Source organism: Cetorhinus maximus, chromosome 26 (assembly GCF_964194155.1).
Source record: "Cetorhinus maximus chromosome 26, sCetMax3.hap1.1, whole genome shotgun sequence".
Classification (NCBI taxonomy): domain Eukaryota; kingdom Metazoa; phylum Chordata; class Chondrichthyes; order Lamniformes; family Cetorhinidae; genus Cetorhinus; species Cetorhinus maximus.
The window spans coordinates 16,390,816-16,418,279 of NC_135904.1; the positions used below are offsets into that span (position 1 = coordinate 16,390,816).

The following is a 27,464-nucleotide window of genomic DNA, read 5'->3' on the forward strand; positions in this document are numbered from 1 at the left end:
GAGTGGATTGGCATGGAGTCCACCTCCTGAAAGCTGTCAAAGAGACGAGCTCCAGTATCCAGCCTCAACCATCCGCAGAACAGCGCCGCTCAGTCCATTCTAACTGCGCTCTCCAGGGTCCTGAAACCGACGCCGAGTTCATCTGCAGGCACCCAGCACTCACAGGGGGGGTCTTCGTGCTAGGAAGGGCCGGCAAAGGACGTCGATATACCCCACTCCAAGCCCACCGTCTCCAAACAATGACTTCCAAATCTGCAGCACTTGCACTCTTTCTCCAAGCGTTTGCACTGGTGTTATACCAGATCCACGCATTCCCTACACCTGGAGGACTGAAAGGTAGGTCCAATTTCAGATGGAAAGAGACACATTCCTAATGGACCCGTTACGTGTAAATTTACCACGCCGCCTGTTAGGGAGTCCGCTCGTTTGGTGATTCAGTTAAATATTATTTCCCGGCAGGTCTTTTGTGTCCCCGAGGACTGTCAACGAGGCGATTCTGATCCAGTTGCAGTACGGCTGCTGTGCGAGGGGGTTGCTATTATTTCCGATTTATCAGATTTTTCGCAATAAATGTAACCAGACTGCTCCGCCCAATACTGAGTTGCGTGCTGCAATTGCACTGAAATCACTTGAATTTGTTTGAGTCTCTGTGACTACTTCGCAAATATTTCAACCGAAGCCTCCAGATTGTCACTAAACACAAGGGGGGGGCTTTTCCAGTGCTCCGGCCGGAGGCTAATCCGTCGATGCGGTTAATCCGGTTACGTTAGAAACATTTCAGCCACATTCTCGATCAAGTTGAGGATCTTAATAAAGGGTTGTAATTCACAATTAGTTTTGCGCTGTAACTTCATCATTATCACGGCGGGCTGAGGCCATTGGGCTATTATCAATTCGCATGGGGTCAGGGCTTCTAAAATCTTGATCTCAAAATAGTTTTAAAAATGACCAAACAGTGCCCTGTCAAGTATTGCTGTCAATCTGTGTGCCTTCATCAATAGTGTTGCTACAGGACAATCCTACAACATGCGGTAAAGCTGTCACATTTGCCGGTATCGCCATTGTTGGCCAGACTGGAACTTGGTCAAAATTTCCATTTGTCAAACAATTGGTAAGAATTGGCTTAAATCAAATTTGTAAGTGTCATCGTTCCAGTTTTAGCAATTTATAGCCGACATTCGGTGTCAAAAACACGTTGTTCCTAGTTATAGAGTCATAGAGTTTTACAGCACGGAAAGAAACCCTTCGGCCCATCGTGTTCGCGCCGGTCATCAAGCCCCCCACCTACTCTAAACCCATTTTCCAGCACTTGGCCCCTAGCCTTGTACGCTATGGCGTTTCTTAAAATACTTAAAATAGTAAATACTTCTTAAATGTTGTGAGGGTTCCTCTGGTAACCAAGTGTCTGGAAGCTGTGTGGAATACTCCACGTATAAAAAGGTGCATTTGTTATTTCTCATTCAATGATAAAATCATTGATTCTTCCATTTATTGCAGACAAAGATGAATACAATCGGGAATTGTCAGCGGAAAGACCAGTAGAGGAACAGGTAAATGATTTCAAAATAGCAACACATTGCTTCAGAGGCAACCTCTGATAAGTTATTTCATATTTTCACTCAATTAGTCTTTATTATTTCATTTAATGTTTTCACAACCTGATCATTAGTGATATTGTTCCCTTCTAAAATCTGATTTAAAATGAGTGTATTAGTCTAATTTAAACATATCCTTTCGGGACATTTGCAGGTAAATAGCATCTGATATCATTACATATCCCACCTCATTTGAGTCTTCTGCTTTTGGCCCTCGTCAAGTAGATTTGGATCAACTACCCAAAAGCCAATATTACATTCACTTTTTAAATGTTATTTTTCTCCCTCCCTCCAGATTGCTGAAGCCGGACGGACCAGTCAGTCAACATCTACAGGTTAATATCATTATTTACATAGACCTTACATGTCATTGACAGACAGAAACAAGCCATTCGCTCCAAATGCTACACACGAACCTGGAAACAGAGAGCGCAAGTACACAATTAGTACGCCTCATCTTGCCCTATATCTTTGCAAATTCGTCCAGTCTTTCACCCATTACCACAGCATTTGATCCTCTGCCCTTCACCAGTTTAGACAGCACAGTCTTCAGCCCAATTCGCCGGAACTCCTCTGCATTTCTACACCTCTCCACTTCTCTTGCCTGCTTTTTAAACCATCTCATAAGCCTATATTTCCAACCAAACTCCTAATTCCGCCCTCCATGGTTCAGCTTTGTTTCTCCCCATCTCTATTTGTGAAAAACCGTGAGAGACTGAAGGCGCTATATAAATGCAAGACATTGCTATGCCAGTAGCTTTTGTTGGTTACTTTACACGTCAGCGTTCCCTCGGTTACTTTTCACCTTTGCCCATCATATCGATTTGATATCCTTTCAGAGAACAAGGTCCCGCAACAGAACGATTCGGCTGCAGATGACTTCCTTCTGCTCAAGTCCTTAGCAGAGAAAGAAAGGAGTCAGAAGAGAGACCACGCCACAAGAAACTCCCTGGGTGGTTCCTCTCCTCCCTCTGGCAACACGGATTCAACCAAAAGCAGAAGACTGGCGCAGGACTACGGTGATTCCACCAAAAATGCAATGGATTACAACGATGAAGGTCTTGCCATTTTGATTGAAATCATTGCCTCCTTTCCACTTGTGTGGTCCATACTTGGTTTCCACACGGATAAGGCTCATCTTTATGTGCAATGCATTTGCGCGTTTTGGACTCATCATTGCATGAATTTTAAAAAGCAAACTCTAAGCTTTAAAACATGATTATGATCCAATGACGTTTATCTTTGCAGATGACCCCGACGGTCTTCACCAACTGGACGGGACACCTTTAACAGCTGAAGACATTGTCCAGAAGATTGCCAACAGGATTTATGAAGAAAACGACAGAGGGGTGTTTGACAGAATTGTTTCCAAGCTCCTAAACCTGGGATTGGTAAGTACCTGAAACTTTACCAACAATTCTAAACATATTTTCTGTAATGAAACAAGAAAACATATTTAACATCTACCTATCATACAGGCAATGGGCAACTAGAGCTGGATAGTAGAATAGTATCGCATCGGCTCGGGTGAATGATTCAAAACCATTTTTCAGGATCATTGTAGACTCGTTGACAGATAATTGGAGCGTCTTTTGTGCTGCATTTGGGCTAATGAGCGAAAAAATTGCAAGAGTCATATCTAACATAAAAATTGGGAATACACGATACATTCATTGAAGACAAGAGTCGTGGCCATGCGTTTCAAATACTAAAATAGGCGTTATTTAATTGAGTTTCAAGTGTTGCAGGTTGGAAAAGCGTCATTCATAAAATGAAGACAGTCTATATTCTTAGCATAAAAACAGTATCTCGCGGATGCTGAAAACCTGATATTAGAAACAGAAAACGCGGAAGAAAGTTCCTCAAAGGAGACTCACATTGGACTCGAAACGTTAACTCTGCAAAGATGCTGACGGATCTTCTGAGTATTTCCAGCACTTTCTGTTTTTATTCTACATTATTATCAACTGGATGCTCCCGGCGGTACAGGATAGAGATAGTTTTTTAGTTTTTTTGTGGAGGTGGGGATTAAGGTCAATATAAAGAACATGGAGTGGGAAATTCTCACGCAGCTGCTCCTCTTTACCCGTAATTCTACAGGATTTTTCTTTATCATTTGCAAGTTAAGGTTTTTTTTGTATGGCTCTCCACCCACCCCCCTGCATAAATATGTATGATCGAGGAAAGTGTAGAAATAAACAATGTCCACACACAGGAATATGAAGATGAAAGTCCCAAAGGTAAGTGAAGGAAAATGAATTCTGTCCCTTTGCATTTCTGTTGCTCTCCTGCACTTCTCGTTGTTGCTGAGACCCCCTTGGTGAGATTGTTCAGTTTACTTTTCTTTCCCCTCTAGCGGAAGGTCTTTATATTTACTGGAGTTTTGCGTTCCTTCTGCTGTAATTTCTTCCTGCTGATCTGCCTCCCCGCCCCCCCTCCTTGCTTGTTCCTTTGTCTCACTCTTAAAGGCTGTAAGTAAGTAGGAGTTGTCATTTTCTTGACTGTTTTTACACGGGGTTATGTTAAGTACCAGAAACGCTACAATCATGGATTTTATGTCATCTACAACATATAATAATAATTTGAATTGCAGCATTGTTGAATGCAGAGTTAAAGGAATGTTTTAGCAACTAAAGCCACCATGGCATAATTGATGGGAATTGCCTCATTTTAACTGCAACTCCTTAATTCACTTCCGCCAGTGTTCCAGTAGGTGAATATACCACCCTATGTAGAACAGAATTATGCCAACGAGGAAGGCCCAACATTCAGTTCCTGCTATCTGCTTAATTAAGAGCAGGAAGATCACTCATGAATAATCATAATGATCGCTGTCCAAGAAAATGGGAATGTTGGGAGAGAATGGAATCAGGCTCCAATGCTATGCCCTCCATGGTCAAATAGCTGTTCAAATCTCATTAGCCTTTGAGATGAAGGACCATTTGACAGTGGTATTAGAGGATGGTCAATGGCTGTGGAGCTGTACAACAGGAACCAGTGTTTTTTTGGAAGGGGCTCAATTAGGTAAAAAGAGAAAATGAAACATTATTAATATGCTCACAACTTATTTATGTCTATTATAATGTCAATATGTTCTTGTTATAGATCACGGAAAATCAGGCTTACAATCTAGAGGATGAAGTAGCAGCCGCTCTGCAACAACTTATTGCCAATGAAGCTAGTAAGAATGAAGTGGAGGTTGGAAATATTGATTACCCGAGTATGAAGGTAGATGATGACATGAATGAAAGAGAAGAGGAGAAAATGGCAAGTTCATTGAAGCAAATTATGAATTTACTTCCCTTGTCACTAAATAGTTCCAATATCAATAATTTTTTTGCAAAATGTTTGATTGCTTTAGTGTTATTGGAGTGTATTTCCCATCAAGGAGACTATATGTATTATGTGGTCAGATAAGACTAACCTATGAACATAAGAAATAGGAGCAGGAGTAGGCCATAAGGGTCTTCCAGCCCTCTCTACCATTCAATTAGATCACAGCTGATCTGATCTTGGCCTCAACTCCAAATTTCTGCTTGTTCCCCGTAACCCTGGACTCCCCTTGCAGATCAAAAATCTATCTCAGTCTTAAACATATTCAGTGACCCAGCCTCCACAGCTCTCTGGTGTAGAAAATTCCAAAGATTGATGAACCTCCAAGAGGAGAAATTCCTCCTCATCTCCCTTTTAAATGGATGACCTCTTACTCTGAAACTATGCCCCCTAGTTGTAGATCCCCCATAAGGTGTAACATCCTTTCAGCATCTATCCTCTCAAGCCCCCTCAGAATCCTGTATGTTTCTATAAGATCGCCTCTCATTCATCTAAACTCCAATGAGTATAGGCCCAACCTGCTTAATCTTTCCTCATAAGACAATCCCTTCATCCGTGAACTAAAAGTTGCTCTTTTTGGACCATTCATGATCAAGATCATCATAAAAACCCAGTTAAACAGTGAAACTTGCTTCTCCAATGAGTTTTATCACTAAGTATTGCCATGCTGATCAGGAGAGTTCCAAGCTGACGCCCCAGTTAAATCATCTCAACCAGGGTGAAGATAAAGGTGCTATGACTGACCTTAATACATATGTTTCAGGGAGGAGAACACTGCCCTGGATTTCCACTCCTGATTGCTACACAGTGACTCCTGCTGGAAATATGTGAATGTGCATGTTGAGTTGGGACAACTGTAGGCTCAGCTGTACTGCTCCTCAAATTGAATGACACATTGACATTGGGTTGCCAACTCTTCAGGATTTGAAAATCAATCTCCAGGACACTGCTGTGTGCAAGCTTGGAGAAAAGTCATAGGGACATTAAAAAGATTGTGCTTTTTCTTGTCATTTTCTTTGAACATTTCTTTTTACCTGATAGAAAAATATTAACAATGGGAGAAAAAGGCTGTTTGGCTGACAGTCAAGCTTCATCCAAATGGGTAATGAGTCTTTTTGCTTTCCATTTGGCATAGGAAAGCAGTGCATCACAAGGATGGATGTGTTGGCTGAACAATGGCTGGATATGGGGGCAACTTTTTAAAAAATATTCATTCACGGGATATGGCTGGGCCAGCATTAATTGCCCGTCCCTAGCTGCCCTTGAGAAGGTGATGGTGAGCTGCCTTCTTGAACCGCTGCAGTCCATGTGGCGTAGGTACACCCACAGTGCTGTTAGGAAGGGAGTTTCAGGATTTTGACCCAGCGACAGTGAAGGAACGGCAATATATTTCCAAGTCAGGACAGTGAGTGGCTTGGAGGGGAACTTCATGTGATGAAACCTCCAGGAATATATTTAATCACAGTTGGCAACCCTATACTGACATGGCATATACATGAATAATGGCCTCTTTGATGAGCGACTAGAGAAGACGTTTAGTACCCGCAGGACCAATCCCTAGTAAGGAGTTAATGTTTTGAGAAGGCGAGAAGGAGAAAGCAGACTGAAAAAAAATCTATCAAGAAGTAGCAGTGGCCTTAAGAGATTATATGCAAATAAATGTAAGCACCTAATTGTTAGTCATAGAAAATAATACTAGTTTGCTGGCAGCACTTATGCAGAAATATCAGCGGAAATGGACATCGTATGTTCAATGTTTTGAATTACAATAAGAAGGTGAGATCACAAAGCAGTGGTTGCCGCTTTGTTTTTAAGAAAAACAGGCATTAAGATTTATTAAATGATGTTTTCCAGGAGAAAACCATCCTATAAATGTAAAATATATCATTAGCCAGAACAACAACAGCATCTTCCCTCTTGAATTGGACAATAAAGCACAAAAGAATTTCTCATTCACAAGTGCTTGGCAACTGCACAGTGCTAATTACATCATCCTTACAGTTTACATAATTATCTTTATTATTTACAGAACACAAGTAATACATTAAAATTTCAAAAGGACAGCAGCGACTTTGTGTTTATGTGGAAGTTTTTCTTGCTTCAGTAATTTCACATAAAATATAAGGTGTCAGTCACTGCTCAGTGGGTAGCACTGTCACTTCTCAGCCAGAGGGTGTTGCAATCAAGCCCCACTGTAGTTACTTGGGCACACATTCTAGGCTGACTGAGGGAGCATTGCACTGTTGGAGGTGCTGTCTTTCAAATGAAACACTAAGCTGAGACCCTACCTGCCCTCTCTGATCCTATGATACTATTTGAAGAGCAGTGGCGTTTTCTTGGTAGCACTTAACCTGCTTCAGTGATGTTGGCTATCAGGCAATTTATGCTGCTTATGGGTTCTTGACGTGTGAAAATTGTCTTCTATGTTTCCCTTCAACCGTGATCACGTTTCATAAACAAAACACTTATTATTAATAATGATTAACTGTAACACAATCCTAGATATCCTGAGGTCGTGAGATGTCATATTTAAATACAAGTTCTTTTTTATCTTAATTTGTGCACCTTAAAGTCCAGTTAAGCTACATTGAGGCAGACAGGTGCACTGCATCACCAATGTATTGCTTCATGGGGCAATAAGAGAAAGATTCAGAATATGACCACCAATAGAACTCCTCTAAGCCATATCACTGCAGTTAGTGGGTGAGCAGAGTCCAAGTGCTTCCTCATAGAAATGGACAGAATATTCACACATGACTCATTCTAGTAACATACCTTCAGGTGAAAGAACTTGCTGCCCTTCTAAATGGGAACAGTGTTCAATGTAGGACAAAACACATCCAACAAGAAAAAAAATACACTTGTAATGCACTTGTTTCATTTTAAATATAAGATAATAATTATAATATCAGCTGCATTTCTGTGCAATTTATCATGTTGCTGACACCACTTAGCACTGTAGACATTGGATTACTTTTGCAGTGCAGTGACTATTATGCAGGAGTTATACTATCATATTTTAAAGAAAAAGTAGCAGAATATACTTCAGAGATGTTCCGCTTTTTAATGCTTCCCAAGCCAGGCTGCAGTTTAAGACGGAGAGTGTATGAGCCAGGTTGTTGTTTTCAGAGTTTTACCAATTCACTTTTTAAACTAACAGCCAAGCGTTAGTCTTTATTATTTATTCCTTCAGTCCTCAACCCCTCCAAACAGAGAATCATCACTGCTGATGGCCCACTTAGCTGGGTTAACATCTAGAACTTGCTTCAATGGGAAATGCTGACATAATCCCAAATATTACCATTTCCTCATACGCTGTGTAATCAACTGCCCTAAGATCTCCAATAAATACCACTCTGCCATAGGTGTTAACTTAAGGAAGCAACTATTTCCTCAACATTTTTTTGGATATAATGCACGCCACTTCTCAAATATCTGCCTCTCAGACAGGCACCTGTCTGAGAACAAGTGAGCCTCCCTACTTTTGCAGTGAAATCAGTGAATATAAATTTCCAACACAACACAGAGCCTCCCCAGAGTTCCACAGAAAATCTATTTAACTCAGTCTTGATAGCTCCAATTGCCCCAGCCTTTTGGAGGGTAGTGCTACAAATTTCTACCACCCTTTATGTGAAAAAAAAGCTGCTTGATTTTGCTCCTGAGTGGCCAAACTGTTATGAGCAGATGTTTATGAGAATATGGATAACTTTTCTTTTTACTTTCACACATTTCACAGAAAATGAAAAAGCCTAATAAGAATGCAGACGACTTTGTGAAAGAGGAGGGTGATGGTACTCTGGGCAACAGCTGGGTCTCAACCAATAACATGGATCAAAGAAGCAGTGCACCCACCACCGATGATCTGGATGATCTTCAGTATTTTCCAAACTTCTACAACCTGCTGAAGAGTTTGAATACAGGTAATTGAGATACTGGGATAGATTTTGTGGTAAAAATAACAGTGAGGTTAGCAGCACTCACCAATATTCGCATGTAAATCAGACAGCAACTTCCAGTGACCACCTATGTACAGTTAAATGGGTAAATCAGGACGTTGCTGTCCTCTCATCCAAAAGCTGCGTGAAAATGTTACCTTACCAAGAAACTCACCACTGAAATACATGGAACAACATGAGGTTACGGTACTTTGCTATTTTAGCAAACATTAAATTTGCCAGAAAATGTGACAGCTTGTTCATTCCAATGTAATGGTAACTTTTTAGTCTTCCATTATGTTGAAGTTTAATTTTCAATATCAAGTGTTGATCAGTCTTGTGTAACTAAGTTTGCTTTTGCACGTTTATACAATAATTTGATTTCAAGCTAGTTATGTGAAACAGACTTTCAGATAAGAATGTCCATTTGTGATCAATTGACACCTTTAAAAGAAAATTGTATCTGCATATGCAAATTTTAATGGCATACTAGGTCTTAAATACTACCAAAAACCTGCCACTGAAAATTAACCTTTATAAGTGTGGAGTCTCATTCCTTCAGATTTTAATTATTGTTGGAGATTTAAAAATGTTTTTCTTTAATTTTTCTTTCTTTCCCTTTCATCTCTCTGAATCTAATCTTTCTTTTGCTTTCTGTATCCAATTTCACTTTGAATTAAATATTCCAACTGACTCCCTAATTCAGACCCTGTGCTGCTCATTAATGATTCTTCAACCTGAATTGGAAAAGCAGATGCATGGTTGCTTGGTCTGTTCATACAGATCCCACATTGCCTCTAGAGTTGCTGTACTTTTGTCTGTTGTCTGACAGGAATGTTCAGTGCAAAGGTCCATAGAAAATCTATGGGCAAGTGCAAGAGGGAAAAATGGTTGGTGCTGTCCTTTCATTGCTGGCCACAAGATCCAGCCCATTGGTTTAATCTCAGAAATTGAATTGTTACTTTAATATCAGACTGCATAATTAATTAATGCCAGATTATCGTGTAGCCATTACTAAAGCTAGGTTGACTTAAGTGGTGGTGATTATTCGGCCTGGCTGAGGTGAACAGTAGAATTTATGCATTTAATGCAGGAATTTAAGAATCCATCCTTTGAAGCAATGAAGCTCTGACAGCCATTAGTATGATCACATGAAAATGGCTGGATCAGTTTGGCTACACGCTATGAATGAGTTTTAGTGGTGCAATATTGCAAGTAATATGTTGTTATATGAACCAATATTTTTCTATTCTACATCATATTACTCGTAGGGGCACTAGTCATGTTATTTAGTCACTGAAAAATAATATAGAGAAAAAGCGTCAAAAACAATTTGACACGTCAATCAGGCCATCTCTTTGCTGTTCAAAATATTGAAATGTGCATTTTCAACGTACATTATTATGTTTCTAGATTTGTTGAAAACAAATGCTGTATACAGTTTTACACAGCACATCTAATAATCTCTTGTTAACACAGAGCAAGGTGCAAAAGAAAAAGAAACATTAATAACCATAATGAAGACATTAGTTGATTTCGTGAAGATGATGGTGAAATATGGAACAATAACACCCGAAGAAGGTGTTTCATACCTGGGTAAGAATAAATCTAATACATTGACTACTTCTACTTGGGTCAAATGATCTGTTAAAGTGACAGATGTAATGTTGCATATACATTTTTTATCTATGGCTGGTTGCAAAGTTTGCAGGGAGCATATTAACCCTGTTGGGCTCTTGTTCAATTGCTTTTGAAGATCAGGTAGAATTTTCAGACAGTTTCCTCCTAAAGATTTTGTACCTCTCTCTGGAGATTAAATAGATTGTAAAAGTTCATGGCAATGTTAATTGTGTACAGTTTATTCTATTCAAAGGAATGGATTCAATGGGCTAAAGGATCCTTTCTCATTTCATAATTCATGTTCCTAAACTTAAGCTATGGGGGTTACATCCACTGGTGCTTTGATAAGCAGTGTTACAACTCTATTGCACTGGAGTGCTGTTAAAGTCCTAAATTTAGAAAACTGCATATCATTTCACAAAATAACCTCAATCATACATGGATATACTCTTTCTTATATCGGTATTCTAGAAGTATATCCTAAAATATTGCAAGCAGAGAGTTAAATTATATTTCTAAATTAAATTAGGTATGCTGAAAGGACAATTTAGAGAAGAGGTTTGGAAGAACATCTGCAGGCAAAGAGTGGTCAACACTTGTAATGGTTGACAAGAGTAGGATAGCAGAGGCCAAAACCTTAGATTCACTCAAGATACAATTAGATGACATGATGAGGGGTTATATAAGTTTTCTTATGGATAAATGGGTTAAGGTAAACAGATGGCCTCCCTTATTTGTGCTTAGTTTAACTCATCCTAAAATCTTGTAACTAAGAGTTATAATCAGAATTTTAATCTTTTTTATGGTGCCTTTAAGTTTGTATAGCAAACCATACAAAGGAAGATCTCAAATTGAACTACAAAACAGAAGAAAAGGCAAATCAGCAAGTAGGGTATAGATGACCAAATTTAGGTTTTAACCACCTAGGGATTCTAAAAGGAAATATTAAGGGAGCTAATGAGACAGACGAAGAATATTTTTTTCTCTCAGAGGGCCGTACGTCTTTAGAACTCTCTTCCCTGGAGCGTGGTAAAGGCAGAGTCATTGAATATTTTTCAGGAAGAGGTAGATAGGTTAATGACTAGCAAGGGAGTCAAAGGTTATCGGGATTAGGCAAACTGTGGAGTTGAGGCCACAATCAGATCAGCCATGATCTTATTGAATGGTGGAGCAGGCTCGAGAGGCTGAATGAGCTACTCCTGCTCCTAATTTGTTTGTACATATGTTCGTATGATGATTTTGGAGTCCTGGTAAAAACTAAGTGTAACAAACAAAGCAGGAAGTTTTCATTTCAATGCCACGTGGAACAAGTGTGCTTGAGTCTGTATATTTGCAGCTTTAGGAGAGCAAGGAAGGCCAAGCTTTCAGGGGCACTGAATCATAGCAGAAGTGAAAAAAAAAGAGAGAAATAAAAGGGTTGTGATGAAGAGAAATAGATTGGGGACAAAAGGTAAGAGAGGAATTGTCTATCAGAGGATAACATTTTTTCTGGTTGTGGGTATGATAGAAGTATCAGAAGAGCATTCTCAGGTACAAGACTGGTATTCGAGTCTTGAGCATTCTTAGGTTTAAGATCGAATTAAGCATGATTGAGGGTAAAAGAAACAGTTTGCATAAAAGCATCTTGGAGATCTGGAAATGGAAGAGAACTGAGAAATAAAGTCAGACGAGATAACAAAGCCATGAATGCTTGATAGAAAAAATAATAAGCATTGAGAGGTGAGAGGTGAAAGTCACTAGCTGTTGGGTAGATTTGTAAGAGACACGAATAAAGCATGTCTGAAAAATTGGAAGAAATATGATTTATTTTTACATCGTCACCAAGAAAAGATCAAATTATAGTGATTAAGGACTGGAGGGTGTGCAGACTGACGACATGTTACTGAAGGATTGTGATGAATGTAGACTGAAATGGTTTGTTAAGAGGATAGAATTGGATGATTAGCTACCAAGGTCACTGACATGAAAAGGGAACAAAATGTAAGTGAGGACAGTGCCCAGGGAATGAAAAAAGGTCAGAGAATGAGCCATCAAATACAGCTCAGATTCAACAATTTGAGATGAAATTAGATATAAATGAACATAGTTTTGCTTTAGTAGTCTGTGGTGTGAGGTGCTAAACAAACAGGACAATGATAGATGCTTCACCAAGCTATTCATATACAGAGTTCCAGAGGTATATAATACAAGTGAGAGTGTAGTGGAAGAGCTATGCTAAAAAAAAGATTAAACCAGGAATTTCAGTCCAGCATTATTTCAGCATTAAAAGCTGCTTCTATAATCTGGGGAAAGCACTGATTAGATGAAGAACTATGCTACATCTGGGGTAACTGTTCAGTTTCCAATATCAAGTTGTTTTTTAAAAATTATTCATTTATGGGATGTGGACATCGCTGGCCAGGCCAGCATTTATTGCCATTGTTCTAGTTGCCCTTGTTTAGAGGGAAATTAGGAGTCACCCACGTTGCTGTGGGTCTGGAGTCACGTGTAGGCCAGACCAGGTAAGGACTACAGATTTCCTTCCCTAAAGGGCATTAGTGAACCAGATGGGTTTTTATAACAGTCTGCAATGGTTTCAAGGTCATCATTAGACTTTTAATTCCATATTTTTATTGGATTTAAATTTCAAATCCAAATGGTGGGATTCAAACACAGGTCCCCAGAGCATTACCCTGGGTCTCTGGAATACTAGTCCAGTGACAATACCAATATGCCACTGCCTCCGCGGTCAGAACGGTAAATGATGAAAGGTCATTGACCTGTTTATCTTTCTCCACAGATTCTGCCTGACCTGCTGAATTTTTCCAGCATTTTCTGTTTATGTCAGATTTCCAGCATCCTCAGTATGTTTGCTTTTATTTCAGAAAAGCATGTTCATTTGCAATCAATTTTAACCTTTAAAAAGCAAATTGTATCCACACATGTCGAGAATAGGAATTGATAGCTGTGGAGATGTTAATAGTGCTGCTTGCTATTTCTCAGGGAGATGTAGGGAACAAACTTAGCCCTTCTAAAATAGGAAACAAATAGGCTGTGGAGTTTGGGGGTAATTCATGAGAGGGCAATTTTGCATGGAGTCTGGATGGGGCAAGTTTGAAAGGTCAAATGACTGTTTCTTCTTCTTGACTTTCTCCCGCTCTAAAGCAGAGTGACAGCCAATATTATGATGATGAAAAATAACCCAAGGATATTTGACCCTTTAAGAAATCAATTTATATCATATCAGGTACAAGCCCCATCACTATAATGCTCTGCCTAGGATCTAGTGCATAATATGACCAAAGTCATTTTATGAATATCTTACAACAAAAACTATTGATTACTGCGTCTTCCCTCAGCTCTATGTACCTTAGGTTATAACTATTTTCAAACTCTTCTACCACCATATTATATAATCACACTTTTTAGGAGAGAAGAAAATTAATGTTAGAAAAAATTCAGGTCAGACATTGAAAGATTAAGTTCCTCAGTTGCCATTTAGGTTGTCTAGAGTTTCATCTCCTGTCAGTCACCATCTCAAAATTGCAGCCTTAGGATAAGAAATCAATCTCTTCAAATGCTTTTTTGATGCATTTCAAAGTCATTGAAAAGTATTGCACACCTCTGGTAAGTGTGATTACAGTAATCAGGCACTACACAGCTAGAAATCAACTGCAATATTAAAGTGCCTGGCACTTGCAGGTGGTGGGGAGGGCCAGGAATCATCCTATGGTACAATTCACACGTCTTGCACAGCTCCAATCTTTTTCTGAAAAAAAACAACTGATCACAAAGGGAAAATCAGGAACATAGTGCACTGAATCCCACAAAGAGGAGCATGTCAGGCATGGAGAACTGTAATTTCTTCACCATTAAGTTCAATAAACTACCAGCATATCACTTTGAAATTCACCTTCACAATTGCAAGGGCACACACGAGCATTATGATGCCGTTGATAAATATAGAGCATACACATTTTACTGGAAAACATATCAAGTTCACATTAAATATTAATTTTATTGATGAAGAAGCTTTGCAGTTGAACCTTTAAAGTGAAGCACTTTAACAGAGCTGCCTTTCTCAAACATTACAAAAGATAGGGTTTTCACCTATACTATACCATATTTTCATTTACAGTGCTGTACATCATTTTGAGACTGATTTATTGAAAGATAGTGAAAGCAGAAATGCACAATTATAAAAATCTTAAATATTAGTCTAGTCTGTGTTTCCACTTTAGTATTTGTTATTTTAGTCTATATTTAAATAAGGAATTTTTAATGAACACAGATATGGCCAGACATACATCCTGAGCCTCCCAAGTGTTGGCTTAGCTCAGTTGATGGCAGTGCCATTACTGAGCTGGAGGATGGTAGATTTGAGAATCAGGCCAGGGGTTTGGGCTCATAATCGAAGCTGACATGCTAGTGCAGCACTGAGGCAGCTTTGGTGCTCATCATATACATGTATAACATTCGGGCTCAATGATGGGACTTGTACTTATTTTTAAAAGTTTCTTGAGTGAATTCTTTTTGCCCAAAGTGATGGATGTTTTTGCTGGAGAATGAAACACTTTCAATATCATGCAACAAGTACCAGATCAAGCACATCACAGTGTGACAAAAGACAGTCGTATGCATAAATAAACTCAACTTACAGGTCCACAACAAAGTGCCTCTTGCCCATCCTGAGATACCCACGAGAGCAGCATTTTTTCTTTCACCGTGCCAACCATCCTCTTGGCCCTCTGAGTGAAATAGCCAATTTAATGCTATTTGTCTGTGACATCTTTTGGTTATCTCCACCTATCACTGGCCCTCTATCCAGCTCTTCTTGTCCCACCCTCCCCACCCCCCCTTAAACCAGCTTATATTTCACCTCTCTTCTATTTTTACTTAGTTCTGTTGAAGGGTCATTTGGACTCGAAACGTTAACTGTGCTCCTATCCGCAGATGCTGCCAGACCTGCTGAGTTTTTCCAGGTATTTTTGTTTTTGTTTTGGATTTCCAGCGTCCGCAGTTTTTTGCTTTTATCTTAATGCTAGTTAGTGCACATTTGTGGTAGTTTTGTACCGTGACCCCACACCCATTTAGAAACTTGGTTAAGTCAGCTAAAACTTACTTCGTAAGAAGAATACAAGAAAATTGGGGATGAAGCCATTCCAAGGATAAGGCCACTTGGCCCATCAAAGCCCTCTTTATTGTACATTAACTCTATCATTGAATCTTGTTGTTTTAAATAACCCTAACTTTTGCTTTGTAATTTATTCCAAACATTTAGCGCTCCAAGCTAAATAATGTTCTTTAGAATCCTCACAGTACAGAGATGAGAGTTTTAACCCATGAGTCTGAGATGGATTTGAATGCAAATATCAGAGTTGACAGGGTGATGGTCTTTATCACCCCACCTTTTTTTGTGTATCTCCACTCGTATTCATGATGTAACAATCCCATTGAATTGGGAAAAGTAATTTAAGTTGTTTGCTGCAAGAAACACAATTGTTGCAAATAACAGTTTTATTTTATGTTCTGATTATATTCTTTTTGCTGAAAATCATAAACCTTAATAACATTCTAATATGTCAAGCTGATTTATAAATCACATTTTAAATAGCAACCTGAGTTATACACAATATCATAAATTTTCCAAAAGGATTTACAGATTTTTTTAACATTCAAGGAAGTCTTCTGTACAAATCAAGAAGTGCCACAGTCTCCACTGAAATGAATATAGTCACGCAAATTCTAGCAAAACAAAGGAAATTGATAAAAAAAAACAAAAGCAACACCCAGTAATCTTTCAAAATCTACCTTGTAGTTAAGGAGCAAGAATAATATTAAGTCATGGCAAACAAAGCATTCTAAAAATGTGTACTCAGAGGTGTTTGATATATTGAGCAAGATCAGCGTGTGGGACTACAAATACTAAGTGTTCATGTAAACGCCTTCTACATGGGATGCAAGTTGCTATGGGAACTAAAGTGACAGTGTTGTATGATTCTACAGGAATCAGCAGATAAAAGCCTTAGTTGCTTAGATACTGGGCCTCCATTTATGTCCAAACCGTATATCTACTTAGGATTCAGTTGATGCAGGGCAACTAATGTGATTCAGCTGTTACTAGGTGCCTGAATGGTCTGCTTTAAAACAGTAGCTTTAATTTAAATTTGTAGCAATGTCACTTATGCTGGCAGTTCCTAAATTAAACTAATTTACTCCTGTCATTAACCCCAAGATGAAAACTGAGGTGTAAAAATGGAAATGAGCAGCTGTCCAGTCATCTCATCACCAGTTATTTGTCTGCAGCTGTGAACCAGTTTGTAATAATTAGCAACATTTACATTTAAATTACATTGTGTTAAATATAATAAATTAAAAATGAATTCCTTTAAAATAGACTAAGCACTAAGAAACTGTAGTTCATGATACAGGTACATACACGTGCATACAGCGTCTTTTATTAGAACCAGGAGGTATATCTTTAGGCGGAAGGAGAAAGAATGATAAAATAGACACCACTATTTGAGATCTGCAATGCAGGAACTGTCTCTCTCTCTCTGGAGATTTGAACATCTGCAGGGGAAAGGGCCATTAATGTAATCTGTTATCTGGAGAAGCTTGTCTGTTACATAATCAGTGCATCTGAGGTTGCAGCATCAGTGGTAAGTCTGCACCCTGGACATTTTGAGTATTAAACAGGAGCTTGGAATGTCCATCTGGATCAGCTTAGTGCATCAGTTGGGAAAAGCTAAGTGCTGTCAGTGTAAGGCCAGGCCATTTATCCCTGAAGGCTTGGGCAAGGTGTCAAGGTCAAGCCAATATCAAATGAATCCTAATGAGGGGACGTGAATGAAGAGTTGAGAAGTTTATATGTTGTTTAGAATTTTTGTTTTTACATATTACTCCAGGGTTACAAGAAAGGAATTTTTTGTGAGGGATGGAAGAGAAGGGGAAAAGATTTTAAAAAGGCAGTGTTCCTACTGGAAACAAACTAGATTATTCATCCTTACTTGTGACCAGGTTGTCTATGAGTGTATATTTTAGCCTGTTTGAAAAGAGTGTGATTCATTTTGTATTTTTGTCAAAATGAACTCTGTTTTTCTGCAGAGAATTTGGATGCAATGATAGCCGTGCAGACAAAGAACAAGCTTGGTAAAGTCAAGGCTTATCCCATGAGTAAGGAAGCAGCAGGTAAAGCTGAGATCTAAATACACATTCAACTTTTTTTTTTAAATGAAAATTATATTTCCTCCCAGGAAAATAAATTCTGTGCAAATATTCATGTTTTATATTAAATTATTGAGTATATTTAAGACCGAGATAGATAGGTTCTTGATTGGTAAGGGGATCAAAGGTTACGGGGAAAAGGTGGGAGAATGGGGTTGAGAAACTTATCAGTCATGATTAAATGGCGGAGCAGACTCGATGGGCCGAAGGGCCTAATTTCTGCTCCTATGTCTTATGGTCTCGTGGTCTTAAGGTTTAATTGTTTTCTGCAGATAGGGGTGATGACATAGACAGCACAAAGAACAATTTTGGAAAGCTGCAGAAAGAGACTGCAAGTTCTGAGGACTCTACAAAAGAGGAAGTAGAAAAAACAAAGAATTCCAAAGGTACAAAGTTCACAATTCCCTTTAACGAGAGCTGACATTCTCTTCACAGTGACTGAAGAAACGAGAACAATAGATTGTCCTTATGCCTATTAAAGGCCTCAACAGGAAACAATTTCACAGGCCATTACAAATCCATATAAACAGGATTCCATTTTGGAATCTCGCTAAGTCAGCCATGTACTTTACAATACCAAAATAGTATTATCTTTATAACAAGCCTGATAGTAGAGTGCGGCATCTTGGCTGGGGAAATGGCCAAATGCTCACTCAACACCTAACCAAAAAGTTGTATGTGAAAGTCCTAGGGCTGACAGAATTGTACAATAAAGGACTTTAAGTGGTTCCTACCTGGACTGCTGGACAGCAGATAACATGGTAATTAGAAAGAATTCCCTTTCCCCCACTCCTTATCTACCAGCATTTTTGAGGAATGCTGCACCAGATCTTTAATTAAACCAAAGATGCGAGTCAAAGCCAATACTTTGCTGTTATAATGGGCATTGTGCTCTGAACCATGACATACAAGCTGCAACTGTAAGTTCAAATAAAGTGTAGATCTTTTAACTCATACATGGGGAGCAAACTGAGGAAGAAAGTTTCTGTTTGTTTCAATTAACGCCACTATATAACCAACTTCATACCTGGATATTCCTTTCAATGCACCAATGAAAAAGCTTCTAGGTGCTTTATGGGATGCTTTTGGGCAATCGTGAATTTAGCCGATTCTGAATCTCTAAGAGGATAAAATGCATTACTCGTTGCAAAGGAGAGTACAGCAATGGCATGTGTTCTTTCTATTCCTGGCCAATACCCTAGGTAGTGATTACTTTTACTGATTGAAAGGGTAGCGCACATGACAGTGCGTAATCAAATTTTGCTTATGATATCTGAGTGGTAGGTTAAATTGAATTCTAAACTGTAACCAGTTTTTTCTCATTGTAAATTATTTCAGTCAAAAAGGTTTCAAGAATATATTCCAAATATTGCTTGCAGAAAGCTGCTGATACACACTTGAAATATAGGTCAGATCTGCCACCGTCTGTCCCATGGCTTCTTTAGAAGTGACAGATGAATTAATGTATCATTCACTAACTGCTCTATTAGGAATGATTCTCAGAGAGCCCTGCACATCAGAAACTGAAAAACCAGTACAAAATATAATGGGATGTACTCCTTCTTTGTTGTATTATTCTGTAGGGGAATTTTAACATAGGCGAGTGGGTGGGAGGTTAAATGGACTAAAATTCTGAGTGTGGCAGGAAACCGGCTCCAACCGTCTCCCCCCGCCACAATTTCCTGGTTTTACTCCAGCAGGACAAGGGTCAGACAGCCAGCCTGCTCCCAGTGGACGGGTTGGCATTTTAAATACGTTAACAAAGCCTCGGATTTAACCAGTTTTGCAGGTTTAACTGTGGCTGGCCTGGGAAACTCATGAGGTGAGACTTTCGGTGAGCAGGCAAGTTCCTTCAAAACACTCTTTGTGACTGGGGGGTCAGGATGCTTTCTCTTAGCACCTTCACACACCCCCACCATAGAAATCAACCCCCCCATCCTCCCGGACTGAAAGCCTCTTGGGAGCAATTGCTTCCCCACCCCACCCCACACCACCGCACAAACACCCCAGCTCCCACAATCAGGGATCAGACCTCCCCCCCAACCTGGGATTGGGTCTGGCTTCCCCAGGATCACACTCCCAGGGAATCACAGGATCAAGGACGCACCTAGACCCACAGTCTTCACTGGAATGCTTTCCACCCAGTTGGAAGCCAACCCTGTCAATCAGGTTTGCTTCAGGGTGGGAAACTTGTCAAATTGATTACTTTGGAGATCAGAATTTAAATGGATGAGATAGTTCATGAAGGGGCAGATTGTAAATCATTTGCCAAAGCAATCCACGTGTTGGATCATTGCCTTAGCTTTCCTTGATACCTTGAAGAATTATCAAGTTTGGAGGTTTGACTGTATAAGTGGAGCAATCTCCAACATGAAATTATTGCCTTAGTCCAGTATTCATGAACCAAAAGATCCAGATGTTTTAATGGCTTATTCAAGTTTGCTTATGAACTGGTTAGCAGCTTTACTATGCATTGTCATCCTTCTTGGAGTTGGTGTAGACTGCCATAAATGGAATGCACAGAAGGAAATTGGAAATGTAGAATGCAAGTGTCATGGCTAACTGGGCTTAGTTCATTTGTTTGGAATTTGCAGAGAATGAGTGAGTTTTCAATTATTAAACGTTAAAAAATGATGGATCAATTCAATTCATCTTCTGTTTGCCTTATTATACCTGGACATCAGAGGGTTGAAATAAAAAATCCTGAAAACACACAGTCAGCGTCATGACAGAGGATCTTTATTGAAAACCAGCCAACTCCTATTGCAAATGCTATTGGACTCTTGTGCATTCCCAGCAATTTTTAAAATTCAGATTTTATCACTATCATTACAGAGTCGTTATTCACAGGCTTGTTTGACAATATGCTTTTACAGAAAACAAGGGATATTGAAAATATTGCGTGCAAAAGTTCATTATGTAAGAATAGTAATTTATTGCCTATGTTTGTCAAGCATGTTTTGAATCACACGATGAATGAAGATGAACATTAAGCACATTCTCTAATAACAGTGATCATTTGTGGATAAAAGGTTACATTTCAAATGATAGTAATGGTGTTAACTGTCACTGCTTTTGATATGAAGTAACACCCTCTGCCTATTTATTTTATGCTGTTCCTTTTGTTATAGTCTCTGTACATGAGCTAGAAAGCAAAAATACTTGTTTCAAATCTGACTTGGAATTCTGTTTATGGCTGATCTAAGCCACAGCCCTATTAGCTGCACTCCATATAATCCCCTGAGGTGTTTACCAGCTACTCAATGAACAAAATCTGTTCTATTGCAGTAACTAGAAGGTCACTGCAGCCTTTTAAGAAATGTTTGAGGATAAAATGACATTCCCAGCATAAAACCCAAATAAACCATGTTATACATGGAAAAAGGTGGAGCAAATATTGTAAATTCCAGCAACAGTAAATGTAAACAGACTAGAATCACAATGTTAAAAGTAATTTCTTTATTGTGTACCAGCAATCTGTTAGAACATTGCTATTTCACATTTTATATTTAGTTTTGCTGAATAGTAATCTATTCAAAATCATAACAGAAAATGTGGCTCTGTGTCATTCATGACCCATTTCACTGTGGGATGATGCTAGAGCTGGAATAAACTGGTATTCCCTTTCCTTCCTGTTGTTGTCCGGTATACTAGAAAGTAAGATTATCCCAGCCTTCGTACTGCAAATGAGAAGTGTTTTTTTATTATTTGCATATAAAGTATAGTATTTGCAGTTTCATTATAACAATTCATCAATTCAGTGATTTTTCTCTTATCTGTAAACTGCTAATGGCAATATAAATGAAAGCAGGTGCCCTATTTATTTTTGGGATGGTGTTTACGGAACATGTCTGTTAAAGAAGTCTTCGTAATCTTCTGTATGTTAACAAGTCTTTATTAACTACTTCTAACTATATACAGTAAAGGGTACAGGCAAGAAGCTAGCTCCATGCCTGGGCCTTAACATGTCTATGCTCAACACCTCATAGACCCTAGGTCTGGGCCATGTGCCTCCTTATATCAATGTGTGGGCAGTACTGTACTCAGTCCCTGTATATGCCAGAACCTTCCTTATACTGCTGAGTGGATGATCCATCTTGGCCACCTCCAGCTGTCCCTAGAATCACAGATGCCAGTCTTCAGCCAATTTGATTCAAGAAATGGCTGAAGGCACTGGATACTGCAAAGGCTATGGGCCCTGAAATATTCCAGCAATAATACTGAAGACTTGTGCTCCAGAACTTGCCACACCCCTAGCCAAATTGTTCCAGTACAGCTACAACAGCATCTATCCGACAATGTAGAAAATTGCCCAAGTATGTTCTGTACACAAAAAGAACAAATCCAACCTGGCCAATTACCATCCCATCAATCTACTCTTGATCATCAGTAAGGTGATAGAATGGGTCATCAACAGTTCTATCAAGTAGCACTTGCTTAGCAATAACCTGCCCACTAATGCCTAGTTTGGGTTCTACAAGGGTCACTCAGCTCCTGACCTCATTATAGCCTTCAAACATGGACAAAAGAGCTCAGCCCCAGAGATGAGGTGAAAGTGACTGCCCTTGACATTAAGACCGCTTTTGACTGAGTATGGCATCAAGGAACCCTCTCACTACTGGAATCAATGCGAATCGAGGGAAAACTCTCCACTGGTTGGAGTCATACCTAGCACAAAAGGTAGATGATTGTGGTTGTTGGAGGTCAATCATCTCAGCTCCAGGATATCACTGCAGGAGTTCCTCAGGGTATTGTCCTAGGCCCAACCATCTTCAGCTACTTTAACAATGACCTTCCTTCCATCATAAGGTCAGAAGTGGGGATTTTGCTGATGATTGCACAATGTTCAGCACCATTCGCAGCTCCTCAGATACTGAAGCAGTCCCTGTCCAAATGCAGCAAGACCTGGACAATGTCCAGGCTTGGGCTGACAAGTTGCAAGTAGCATCCACGCCACCCAATTGTCAGGCAATGACCATCTCCAATAAGAGAGAATCTAACCATCACCCCTTGATATTCAAAGGAATTACCATCGCTGAATCCCCACTATCAACATCCTGGGGGTTACCATTGACCAGAAACTGACTGGACTAGCCATATAAATACTGCATCTATACGAGCAGGTCAGAGGCTAGGAATCCTGTGGTGAGTAACTCATCTCCTGACACCCAACGTCTGTCCACCATCTACAAGGCATAAGTTAGGAGTGTGATGGAATACTCTCCACTTGCCTGAATGAGTCCAGCTCCAACAATACTCAAGAAGCTTGACACCATCCAGAACAAAATAGCCCACTTTATTGACAACCCATCCACAAACATTCACTCCCTCCACCACCGACGCACAATGGCAGCAACTAGATGGGAACACCACCACCACCATCTACAGATGCACTGCAGGAACTCACCAAGGCTCCTTAGACAGCACCTTCCAAACCCAAGACCGCTACCACCTAGAAGGACAAGGGCTGCAGATAGATGGGAACACCAACACCTGGAAGTTTCCCTCCAAGCCACTCACTATCCTGACTCGGGAATATATCGCTGTTCCTTCACTGTCGCTGGATCAAAATTCTGGAGCTCTCTCCCTGACAGCACTGTGGGTGTACCAACACCACATGGGCTGCAGCAGTTCAAGAAGGCAGCTCATCACCACCTGCTCAAGGGCAATTAGGGATGGGTAATAAATACTGGCCTAGCCAGTGATGCCCTCATCTCATGAATGAATAAAAACAATAACATTTACCAGCATTTCTGAAAGTGGCATTGACAAAAAGTTTGTGAAACATTGACTTGAAATGAAACTTGTTGCACCCAATTCCATTTCACCATTAGTTCAAGCCCTGGAGCATGTTTTGTCATTACTGAGTACTAGGAACACCATATTGGTTAGTGGGTAAAGAAACACTGTCATTTATACTACTTGCATAACATGTGGTGCTTGCAATATATTGTTTCATATGAACTGCCTCATAACATTTCACAAATACTATAACATTTTACTTTAAATACTGGAAATGACACGCTGTACTTGTTACTGAGCAACTAATGGCTCTTCTTTCCTCGTTGGTCAACAGATTTTGACAAAACAGAATCTTATCTAACGGCGATCAGAAAGAATATTGAGTGGTTGAAGAAACACAACAAGCAAGAAGATGGAGAAGGTATATTCGATAGTATTGGAGATCAAGATGCATTTTCAGCAGTAAAGAATTTTTTAAAAAAATTATAACACTGAATATTTAATTGATCTATAAATAAAATGCAAAGAGATTATGTGATTCAAGACCAACTGTGTAAATTAGATTATTTTTGAGGACTCATTGATGGCAAGGGCTCCATTTTACTATGTTCAATTCAAAAAATGGAAAAACAGATTCACAGCTCATTTTGTACTATATATGATGTCCTGTAAATGCAAAATGAAATTAATTCGCATTCCCGATTAGAAACAAAATAATGAAGTTCTGAACAATCAGAGCATCATACTCACCTTTGAATGTAGTGGGTTTCATTCTTTCAGTTTAACCATTCGCCATACAGCATTGATAGTGCAAGTCTTGCAAATAGAATAACTGAAGGAATGCCACTCCATCTAAGAAACTTTCAACCATAATCAGCATGACCCTCTTAATGTGTTCCAACTGGGTGGCCAACATCAGTTATTTTGAACACAAAAGGCTTCTCAGCAATTAAAGAGATCAGTTACAACATTTCGTAATTACATTTCCTATAGGCCAGCTAACATATCAGTAGGTCAGCTACTTAAAGTAACCAACAGTTGATTACCAATTATTTGGACCCAACTATTGAGAAGGCAAAAATGTTTCCCTCATGATAGCTAGCTCTAAATGCTACTTAATAAAGGTGCATATTAATTAATCACTTTCCAAATATTGTTTATCCTTCATCTAGACTAGGGGTCAGCAACCTTGATAACAAGAGCCATTAAAAAAAAAGTCAAAAAATCTTAAGTCGTAATGCTGCGACTCAAATACCAATAGTAATGAAAAACAAGAGAGACAAATTTCGGCACAATTTTAATGGATTTTTTTTTTGAAAAAAAGCTAATTGAATATTTCTCAAGTAATGTCGATAAAAATTTAAAAAACAAAACAAGCCATTTAATTACCATCAAAATGGGCTCGATTGATCAAGAAAGGGAGCTGCATACAAGTCCTTAATGAGCCACATGCAGCTCTGAAGCCACAGGTTGCAGACCACTGATCTAGACCATTGCGTGAGCCCAGAACTGAAATAGGTGTTGTATAATTTGATGCAGAGTATGACCTTCAGAAGCTGCGTGACATCATTGATCAACAAGTTGACACCTACGTACAGAAAGGAATCCTGGAGAAGGGAGAAGGAGATGTCATCAAACGTATTTACAACAGCCTGTGAAATTCTCCAACGTATGAGGGAAGTCTCCTGGTTGTCATAATCCTTCAACAATGGCCGGCAATGCAACTTCACTTAATTCTAGTTCATATTAGGCTGTGTATAATAGATTTTTTTTCTGGCTATTCTGCAACGTCAAGCAGGTTCTAAACTAGAATAGGGGAACAGAAAGCCAATGGAAAATGGGGCGTGGGGGGGGTGGGGGCGGGGAATGGGGATGATTCCATGTTCCCAGTGGAGAAGCTGTGCTGGCAGGTAGGGAAGGTCAGAGATAGTGCTGCCATTCTATCAGTGCTGCTCCCTGCTAGAAGCACAGGTTCCTAAGATCATCTGAGCCAACATAACTTTCTCCATTTCGGAATAGAGACTGCTGGATATGCAATTTGGCCATTGCACGCGGTAAAGCTTTCAAACCTTAACATCTATCTTCAACACAAGGGACAGTAGCAACAATTAGAGCTTAATTACGACAAATCAAGTATAAAGTCTGCTAATAATCCTTAAAAGAATGCCCACAGCCTCTGATGCATGTCCCAGATTGGTCAGTGAGTGATTATCACATAAATGCAAGTTCTGCTAGATTTACAGAAAAAGTCAATTTATGCATCTTGGATTTCCTTTCTAGTTCTAATTTATTTTTGGACTCAAAGTCCCTGAAAATGATCACTTGCAATGACAATTCATCTGTGAATTTTAAATCAAAGCTTGAAGAAATCTCCTTTAATTAACAATTTTAATGAATGGCAGTAGATTTATAATATACGAAGAGTTGCTGGAAGTGTTTTTAATTGTTAAAGGCTCAAATTCTTTTTACTCTTTCTGTTCAATGCCAGCAAATGGCTTGTACCTGATAGCTTGGTTAGTGTATGTTAGTTCAGAAAACCATGCTGGCTTTTTTTCTGCCAAACAAAATGGTTACTGTAACAGATTATGAGAGTCACATGAGAGGAAACATCGTTCTCCGCTGCTTGAACAGTGATTTTGACAAACTAATTCTTATGTCCTTGTATCTTCATAGTTAAATCACAATAACTGCTCCTCTAAAATGTGTAGAGAATGGGAGGGAGGGGTGGAAGGGGAGATACACAAAATCCACTAATGTATCACTTATCTGAATGAGCAATGTTGAAATTGATTACCTGAATGAATTGTGTGCGAAATCTTGTATCCTTTGTACGTGTAAATGGGACCTATTCATGTGTTGTCAGTAAAGCGCAAAAAGTAATTTGTTCAAGTGTAAATATTTGTTAAATTTTCAAACTCGTGTAAAAATGATTAAATGTTTTGAGTTTTCTTTACAAACTTAGTTATCCTGGAACAGTAGTGATCAGTGCCACAGGGATCAGTGCTGGGGTCTTAACTATTTACAATCTATATCAATGACTTGGATGAAGGGACCAAATGTATGCCAGCTAAATTTGCTGATGACATAAAGATAGATAGGAAAGTAAGTAGTCAAGAGGGCATAAAGAGTCTGCAGAGGGATTTAGAAAAGTGAGTGTGTAAACTTGTCCACTTTGGCAGGAGGAATAGAAAAGCAGCATATGATTTGAAGAGAGAGAGATTGCAAAACTCTACAATAGAGGAATCTGGGTGTCCTCGTACATGAATCAGGAAAATGTGGTATGCAGGTATAGCAAGTGATTAGGAAGGCAAATAGAATGTTAGCATTTATTGCAAGGAGAATCGAGTATAAAAGTAGGGAAGTGTTGTTGCAGCTGTACAGGGCCTTAGGTAGACCTCATCTGGAGTACTTTTGGTCTCCTTACTTAAGAAAGGATATAATTGCATTAGAAGCAGGTTCACTCAATTGATTCCTAGGATGAAGGGCTTATCTTATGAAGAAAGGTTGAACAGATTGGGCTTATACCCATTGGAGTTAAGATGAATGAGAGGTGATCTTATTGAAACATGTAAGATTCTGAGGGCACTTGACAGGGTTGATGCTGGGAGGATGTTTCACCTTGTGGGGAGTCCACAACTAGGGGACACAGTTTAAAAATTAGGATCTTCCCATTTAAGACTGAGATAAGGAGAATTTTTTTTTCTCTCTGAGGGTCATTAGTCTTGTGGAATTTTCTTCCCCAGAAAGCAGTGGAGACTGGGTCATTGAATATATTCAAGGCTGAGTTAGATAGATTTTTGATCAACAAAGGAGTCAAGGGTAATGTGGGACAGAAGGAAAGTGGAGTTGAGGCCACAATCAACCATGATCATAACGAATGATGGAGCAGGCCTGAGGGGTCTACTCCTGCTCCTAATTCTTGTGTTTGTGATCTTCCCTATCCATTTGAAAAACGGGTTCGTTCCCCAAGTCATACAAGTCTGGGGTAGGGGTGGGGCCCCCAAGTCACGAATCATTTAGATTTCTTTTCATA

At 39.3% G+C, this 27,464-nt stretch overlaps 2 protein-coding genes across 2 annotated transcripts in view; one reads left to right on the top strand and one right to left on the bottom strand.

The window, feature by feature from the left end:
- scg3 (secretogranin III) lies at positions 1 to 26,311 on the top strand. Its single transcript, XM_078530226.1, has 12 exons — positions 1 to 336; positions 1,498 to 1,550; positions 1,891 to 1,930; positions 2,435 to 2,653; positions 2,844 to 2,986; positions 4,701 to 4,862; positions 8,665 to 8,848; positions 10,343 to 10,459; positions 17,570 to 17,653; positions 17,962 to 18,075; positions 23,766 to 23,852; positions 24,971 to 26,311. The coding sequence occupies exons 1-12, from the start codon at positions 240 to 242 to the stop codon at positions 25,087 to 25,089; spliced, it is 1,419 nt and encodes a 472-aa protein (XP_078386352.1). The 5' UTR covers positions 1 to 239; the 3' UTR covers positions 25,090 to 26,311.
- lysmd2 (LysM, putative peptidoglycan-binding, domain containing 2) overlaps positions 20,414 to 27,464 on the bottom strand; it is a 60,605-nt gene continuing 53,554 nt past the window's right edge. The window contains exon 4 of the transcript XR_013573477.1: positions 20,414 to 21,369. The gene's annotated coding sequence lies outside the window, so the exon portion shown is untranslated. The remainder of the gene's footprint in view (positions 21,370 to 27,464) is intronic.

Coding starts and splice junctions, on each gene's coding strand:
- scg3 (XM_078530226.1), top strand. CDS start 240: ATGACTTCCAAATCTGCAGCACTTGCACTCTTTCTCCAAGCGTTTGCA. Junction 4,863..8,664: donor AAAGAGAAGAGGAGAAAATG/GCAAGTTCATTG, acceptor CACATTTCACAG/AAAATGAAAAAGCCTAATAA. Junction 18,076..23,765: donor AAAAACAAAGAATTCCAAAG/GTACAAAGTTCA, acceptor GTTGGTCAACAG/ATTTTGACAAAACAGAATCT.